Below are 8070 nucleotides of genomic sequence, written 5' to 3' on the forward strand. Positions count from 1 at the left end.
AAGGCTGGGGGGCTGGCTGTCCCCAGTGGACATGGGGTGGGGGCGGGGGTGGGGGAGAAGGGGTTCCAGGCCTGGGCAGGGGGGCTGGGAGGAGGGGCAGGCACACAAGGCTGAGGCTTAAAGGCCTGTGGCTTGTTTGATGGAACTTCTAAAAACCAAGCATGGCTTCCTTCCAACTTCCTTTTCAAAGTAAGAGCCCGGGCTTGGAAGGAGCGTTTCCTGGTTAGCACACGAGGCAGGGAGTTCCGGCCAGGCGCCCGCTCCAGGTCGCTGCTCCGTCCGCCGTGCGGTCCTGGCGGCCCCGCTAAGCCCGTTACAATGGCATTTGGCCGGTGTGGAGAAGCACACAGGACAAGCTAGACTTTATGTCGTTTTTACTGAGCAGCCCATCAAAACAGTGCACGCTTATGGAGTGCTCTCCGGAGTGATGCCAAGGACTGTTCCAGAATGGCACCACTTAACCCTCTAGAGCAGTTAGAGGTGCTCAACCTCTCTAACACCGCGACCCTTTAATACAGCTCCTCATGGTGTGGTGACCCCCAGCCATAACATTGTTTGTTGATACTTCATCACTGTCATTTCGCTACTGTTAATGAATCATAATGTAAATACCTGTGTTTTCCGATGGTCTTAGGCGACCCTAAGGTTGAGAACCGCTGCCCTAGAGCCTAAGATGTCACACAGGCTGCCTGCGCCCTTACAGACCCTTTAATACGGGTGACCATGGAGGGGGTGGGCCACAGCCCTGGCTCCCGGGAGCTCCCTGAGGGTATTAAAGGGTCTGTGAGGGCGCAGGCAGCCTGTGTGACATTGTCTCTGAGATGAATGTTCCCAAGGACATTCGTGGGAGATCCCCAGCTGTGTTAGTGCCAGGAAGCCCAGCGCCCTGGCAAAATGGTGCCTCCAGAGGGAGGGAGATGCTTAGCATGTTCCCCCCACCCTGCCCCACCGCCGACCCCCAGGCTGCGGCCTGTGCAGGAGAGGCTCGCTCCGGGTAAGGGCATCGGAGGGGTCAGTCTCACGCCGGCTTCAGACTCACCCCGGCTTCAGGCTGGCCTGGGTGCCGGCAGCGCCTGACACCACAGCCCTGGGACCAATCTAAAGGTGCACGGGTCTAAAGGTTCCTGCCTGACCTGGTGAGTGAGACCCAGCAGGACAAGGGCACCCTGCCCGGTGGCGTCAGGGTCTCCACAATGCCCGCAAGCCTGCACGGCGCCCTCCCATCGCCGGCGGAGCTGGTGCCAAGTTCCGCCTCGAGAAACTAGCAGAAAAGCAGAAGGCTTTCTTCCCTTGGCGCCCTCCTTTGTTCCTGTCTTTTCTTGGGGTCCTTCCTCCTGCTGGGCCCCTCCTGGCTCCCATCACTGGGCCTGGAGTCTGAGCTCCCCCCTCTGCCTCCCCTCTTCCCCCCTCCCCGCCCAGGCCCTGGTAATTGCTGATTGAGGAGCTTTGAGGAGCTGTTAAGAGGCCCAGAGCGGAGACAGTTGCCTGATTGCCTGGCCGCCTGGCGGGGCCGCCTATGAAAGCCCCCTTTGTGCTGGGCCGTCACTGGGAAGCTGCATTCAATTACCGAGTGGAGAGCCCGCATGGGAGCCCCCGTGTCCCCCCCCCCCTCCGCGCTTTCTTCTCTCCTCGCCCCGCCCCCACCCAGAGAAGAAACAGATGTTCACGGAGAAGGAGGCCGACTGGGAGCAGGCGCGAGGCAGAACCCCCTCCTTGGGCCTGGGAGAGCTGCGGGGAGGAGGCAGGAGGGCGGGAAGCTAGCCCCCAGCCCACTTGGTTCCCAGCTCTTCCCTCCCTCCCTTCCCCCTCCCCCACCAGGAATGCGGCCCCACAGAGTGTCTGGCACACAGTAGGTACTCAGCGGATGGCAGCAGGCGCCAGGGCGATGACTGGATGGATGGGCTTTGGGATCTGAACCCCCCAAGAGGGCCGAGAGGCCAGTTCCCCAGCCTCCCAGACAGGCCTCCCATCCCCCCATCTCCCCACGTTAGAGAAGGGGGGAGGTATGGGGGAGGGGGAAAGGAGGGGGCTGCCCCAGCAGAGTCAGCCTCCCCCGCCCCCCTGGCCTCTTCTGACCCCTTCTGGTGGGGCTTCCAGGCCCCTCCCACCCAGACCCGCCCTCACTGTCTCCCTAACAAGACCTCTCCCAGCCTTCTTGCCATGGAGCTCACCTCACCCTCTGGCCTGCAGGGACCCACCCTCTTCTAGGCAGGGATGCGGAGGCCCAGAGAGGCCACGGGATGGGTGCACAGGCACCGAGCCCGTAAGGAGCAGAGCTGGCACTGCCCCTGCCACAGTCCCCTCCTACCCCAGACACGATCCTCTCTGGGATGGGCCCGAAGGGGTCTGGAGATTCCCCCGCAAGACGGAGGCCCAAGGCCGGCCAGAGTTCTCAAACCCCTAGCAACTACCCCAGCCAGTCAGTGGGTGCCCTGCTGGGGAGACTCTGGCCACTCCCTCCCCCTCTCCCCCCGACACTCACCAACCCTCGCTGCCCCTGGACCAGCCTGACCCCAGCCTCCTGCCTCCTGGCATCGCTACTGCCCGCCCAGCCCTCCCTGCTTCCGGGCCAACCTCACCACAGCCCAGCTCAGGTGCCCCCCTCCCCCTCCCACCCGTGGCATATGGAGCCCTGTGTCTGTGCGCCCCTTTGTTCCCTCCGCCCGGCAGCTGGGCGGGAGGCAAAGAAAGGGGCTCGTATTGTGCTGCCCCTCGTCCCAGGGAGACCAGCCAGGGACCGCCCGTTGTCTTGGTCTTGGGGTTTTCCGCTGGGAAGAGGGGTGAGGAGGGTGAGCGTCAGCGGCAGGGACTGTGGAGGGGGCGGAGGGGGTGGCGGAGGAGAGGGGCCAGCGGACATACATTCGCAGGCTGACTCGGGAGAATGTATCACCCGGGAGGGGACAGGGCTCTCAGGCCCCGTCTTGTGACCTCTGGACATGCGTGGGCTTTGGAGAAATCAGGCAGCTCTGAGCCAACGGCAGAGGGGTGGCCGTTCACCGGCTCCAGGCAGGGCTGTGACCATTCTACAGGTAACTCAGGTCACGGTGGTGTCACGGTGGTCTGTGCACTGTAGATATTGCTCTTGAGGGTCTAGGTGCCATAAGGACTTCCGGTCCCGAGAACACGCGCACAGGACAGGCCCCACGGCTCGGACCAGGTGGGCAAGGCCAACTCCTGCTTCCCTACCTGCAAAGCAGGACACACTGATCTCCCAGACTCCTTTGCGGTGGGCTCACTGGGCTCCTTGCTGTAGTTCGTTTCTGGAGTGTGTTTTATTGAGGTTGGTGGCACTCCCTTGCTGCTCCGAGCACGCATCTGCTGGGCAGAGATGAGGCAACCCTAGTCCAGTCTTCTGAACAGCATTTTCTTTGGAGAGACAGAGGAATCAGGGAGGAGGGGGAGAAACAAAGGAAGGGGGGGAAGGGAGGGAGGGAGAGAGAGAGAGAGAGAGAGAGAGAGAGAGAGAGAGAGAGAAAGAGAAAGAGAAAGAGAGAGGATCATCGATGTGTTGTCCCACTTATTGACACACCCATTGGTCGGTCCTTGTAGGTGTCCCTGCCAAGAGACTGAGCCTACCACCTTGGCGTATCGGGATGATGATGCTCTAACGGGCTGAGCCACGGGCCCGGGCCCTGAGCTGTGTTGTGTTTGGCGTGTACTGTTCGCTAACATCCGGGGCCTCTCTTCCAGAGAGTTCATTGTAAGGGAAGTCCCATCTGCTGTCTTCTTAGTTCTCCGAACACTGCCGGGAGCGTGGGGTGGGGGAGGGGGGCACGCTATTTTTGGCTGCACCGTTCGGATCCCGATGCTGTTTGGCTCCGCGTCCCAGATGGACTGCTGCCTCGTGACGGCTCCCCGACAGGCAGACGGAGCGCCAGCCGAGCAGGCCCGGGCTCCAGCCATGTTAAGAACGAATGCAACGCGTTACCTTTCTTTTCAAAAGCTTCGGGATGGCCGTCGGGGGAACGGCCAGAACTCCTGTGGGTCTCCTTCTCGTGCTTGTTGTATGACTGAGTGTGGCTGTCATTCCGGATCCCGCATGGGTGGGCAGGCCAGGAGCCTCTGAGGTCTTCCCTCCTGGCCCCAGCCCCGGCCCCAGCCCCGGCCCCGGCCCCGCAGTAAGTCAGGGCCTGGACCTGGTCAGGCACTCCGCACACCAGGCATGAACCTCTGCTTTGAAATGTAGGTTTTGTTAGCATTCGGGTGTGGTGAGCCCAACAGATCGGGAGACAGCCGCCCTGAAAGAGAGTTTGCTACTCGAAGTTCTCAAGAAAAAGGTGCACACACACGCACACGCACACACACGCACGCACACGCACAGGCGGTGCCACGCAGGGCCCCCGGGGAAACCCCAGGGCCGCCAGCAGGCAGGGGAGCAGGAGGAAGACCTGGCAGGAGCCTCGGCTGTGGTGCCCACGGTGAAGTCGAAGCCGGAGGACAGGCGTAGGGAAGGCCAGATACATCCAGGGGCCTGGGGGGTGGGGGCGTGGCGTGGGGCGATCAGGAGCGGGGAGTAGTGGGTGAGCAGGTGGGAGCCATCCCGAGGGCGGTGGGCTCCAAAATCAGCTCATCGTCTGAGGATGGACCCGCCCTGGGAGGGGCAGTACATCCGGGGTCAGCAGATGTGAAAGCATGAGAAACAGCAAAAATAAAGGCAGGATTAACTCAACTCAAAAACACTCTGCTGCCCTAGCTGGTTTGGCTCAGTCGGCCTGCGGACTGGGAGGTCCGGGGTTCGATTCCGGCCAAGGGCACATGCCTGGGTTGTGCAGTAGGAGGCGTGCAGGAGGCAGCCGATTGATGATTCGCTCTCATCATTGATGCTTCTATCTCTCTATCCTTCTCCCTTCCTCTCTGAAATCAATAAAGAAATATTAAAACACACACACACTCTGCTGAAGGAAAGAAGCCAGGCACCAAAGACAGATAGTGAGCTCCAGCCCATTTGGCTCAGTGGGTAGAGCATCGCCCTGCGGCCCGAAGGATCCCCGATCCAATTCCTGTCAAGGGCATGTAACTCAGGTGCCCCCCAGGCCCTGGCCCTGGTCAAGGCGTGTGCAGGAGTCAACCGATCGATGTGTTCCTCACACCTCGATATTTCTCTGTCTCTCCCTCTCTCTTCCACTCCCTTTAAACATCAACGAGGACACATCCTCGGGGTGAGGATTCACACCACAAATGCACACATCCGCAGGCTCTGTGCCAGGATCTGCTCTGAAGGAAGCACAGGGCAGGCCGGAGGGGGCACCATACCCTCGGGAAGCTGAAGGGCCTCCAGTCCGGGGCTGGAGGAGGCCAGGGGACACTCAGACCAGAGCCCTCGCCGCCCATCCCCACGGGGCCCCTGACGCCCCCTCTTCTCCCCCCCCTCCCTCCCGCAGGGAAGCGACAGCGAGTACGAGGTCGACCCGAACCACCAGAAGGCCCACTCCTTCGTCAACCACTACATCAGCGACCCCACCTACTACAACTCGTGGCGGCGGCAGCAGAAGGGCATCTCGCGGGCCCAGGCCTACAGCTACACGGAGAGCGAGTCGGGGGAGCCGGACCACGCCACCGCGGCCAACAGCGGCGGCCTCCAGCAGGGCAGCCTCTTCCGGCCCAAGGCCAGTCGGACCCCAACGCCTCATAACCCCCCGAACCCCCCGAGCCAGCAGAGCACCCTCTACCGCCCCCCCAGCAGCCTGGCCCCCGGCGCCCGGGCTCCGATCGCCGGGTTTTCATCGTTCGTTTGATGCCCGAGGAGGCACGAGAGAGACGGCACCGGACTCCCCTGCCCGAGGACAGAAACACCAGGAAACCAAGGCAGCGGCTCACCTCCTGAGTTTATTTCTCCGGAGACCCGGGGGCCAGCAGGGCCAGAGGAGGGGGAGGGAGAAGAAAGCCAGCCACCGTCGTCGGTCAGCCCGGTGACTGCGGGCGGGTGCAGAGCGGGGGGAGCAGCCTGGTGCCCGGGAGTGGGTGGGGCCCCTGGAGAGAGGGGGAGAAGAAGCAGCGGGCCAGAGGGCTGCGAGGCTCAGGCCTGGCTGCGGGGAGAAGCTTCTGGAAGTCTGACTGGCTGCCCCGCATCCGGCATGTGCTGGAGCGCAGGGCCCGCGGCCGGCTGGTGCTATGCAAGGCTGAGTGTCCCTGGGCACAGCTCCCCTCCTCTCTCTTCACCCAACACTGCCACGTGGGTCCCTGTAGCTAGCGGGCACTGCTGCCCCCTGCCGTACCCTGCCGCGCCCTGCCTGGTCTTCACCCTCACTGCCCCCTCCTCACCCTCACTGCACCCCCCCTCAGCCTCCCCCACCCCGCCTCGCTCTGCTTCCCCATCAAACATTTGGAAGGTGAGAATTCGCCTAGCTAGCTCCCTGCTCCTAACATGCTTTTTGTTAAACCTCGGAGAGGGCTCCTCGGGGTGCAGGAGAGGCCCCCTTCCCCCCAGCCCAGCCACCCCTTTGCTTGGATTCGCTTTCCGGAGCGCAGGGGAGCGGGGATGGCCTCGGGCCGGGCATCAGCGGGGTGATGGGGAGAAACGCAGGAAGTCAGGAATGTATGGAGGTCGCTGTGATGTCACTCTTCCTTCCACTTCAGGTACCATCTCCCCCCTACCCCCCCTCACTCCCGACCCTGAGGAAGAGGGCAAAGGGAACCCCTTGGACGAGGAAATTGTGCTTGCCTGGGGCTGGGGGTGAGGGTGGGCGAGGAAGACCCTGCAGACAGCTGTCTCCCAGACAGACACCTTCCTCCCGTCACACCTGCCCGTCCGCGGGCGAGGAGCAGGGCCGGAGCCTCTGCAGGAGAAACCCCTCGGTTCTTGTAGCCAAACCAGAGGCTCCCCCAGCTCTGCACCCCTCTCCCTCTCACCCACAGCTCTCCGCTCTCAGCACAGGGAGGGCCGTCCTCGGGGCTGGACGCAGTCCTGAAAAGCAGGGCCAGGCCGCCGGGGGCAGGTCCGAGGGGACCGGGGACCAGAATAGCTGACGAGGCAGAGCTTCCGAGCACATAGCCCGCCCGGAGGGATGTTCTTAAAAAGCCGCTCTGAGGCCTGGACTTCGGGATGCGGGGCCGAGGGGGAGCCTCAATAAGGCCCGCTGCCCTGGTGCCCACAGCGGGGGGAAGAGACTGGGGGGCCAGCGCGTCCAGTGCCGCATGGGACACCTTCGTGGGCGGGGCTCCCTGGGGTGCTGAGCACCAGCTGATGGTGACCTATGTGAGGGGGTGAAGGGAACAGCTGGGGGAGGCCTGAGTGGAGGATTTGGGAAGCCACTCCAGGGGGCCAGGGGCTGGGGAGAGGACCCACCCAGCCACGGCTCCTCCCTACTCACTAGGACCCCCTCCCCTGTCCCCCCTCCCCGCTTCCCCCCTCCCCCCCAGGAATGTGTGCAAACAGAGCTGCTCCACGGAGCAGGTCTGGGAAAGGAAGCACAGCCTTCCCCCACCCCCACCCCCAAAGGAGGACACAGGCCGGAGGTCTGGCTCCCATGCACATCTGGCATCTCCATAGCAACACATCTGCAGCCGCCCGCCTGCGACCCGCTTCTCCTTCCTTTCCGCTTGCTTCTCTCTTTTTTTTAAACAGCTGCATCTTCTTCCCTGTCTGCTGCGCGTTTAGCCATTTAAGGAAGTTCCCAGCTCACACTGGGGAGTTATTCTAGCTCAGCCCCCTGAGGGGCTTTGTGGAGCGGAAGCAGGGATGAGTACAAACATGGCGTGTGCGTGTGTGACGGCGTGTGTGTGTATCCGTGCGTGCATGTGTGTCGTGTGTGTGTGTGTGTGTGAGAGTTGCACGTGAGGCCAGATTTCCTTGGCCTTTCATGAGTCACCTGGTGCACTCAGATGTCCGCCCGCCCTCCTCCCCACATGCTCATTCACATCCATGCTGACACGTGCACGGGCTCACACACACGCGCACACAGGCATGCACAGAGCACACACCGCACCGCCTGTGTGTTAGCAAGGTCTTGCAGCAACCTCTTAAGTTGTCTCCACTCGGGACCTGTTATCTGAGAGGATGGGACACTGTGCAGAGCCGGCCGGCTTGGTGCAGACCAGGGCCCCTGGGTGACCCCCCAAAGGCAGGCTGGG

The 8070-nt window shown here is 62.7% G+C and overlaps 1 protein-coding gene across 2 annotated transcripts in view; it reads left to right on the forward strand.

The window, feature by feature from the left end:
- Positions 1-6875, forward strand: part of SDK2 (sidekick cell adhesion molecule 2) — a 186274-nt gene extending 179399 nt beyond the window's left edge. For both annotated transcript variants that reach the window (XM_084862127.1, XM_084862128.1), the window contains one exon: positions 5382-6875. In XM_084862127.1, coding sequence (XP_084718253.1) covers positions 5382-5735 — 354 coding nt within the window. In that variant the 3' untranslated portion in view covers positions 5736-6875. The remainder of the gene's footprint in view (positions 1-5381) is intronic.
- Positions 6876-8070: the final 1195 nt, after the last annotated feature.

Source organism: Pipistrellus hanaki (genome assembly GCF_964339955.1).
Source record: "Pipistrellus hanaki genome assembly, chromosome: 16".
NCBI classification, from domain to species: Eukaryota; Metazoa; Chordata; class Mammalia; order Chiroptera; family Vespertilionidae; genus Pipistrellus; species Pipistrellus hanaki.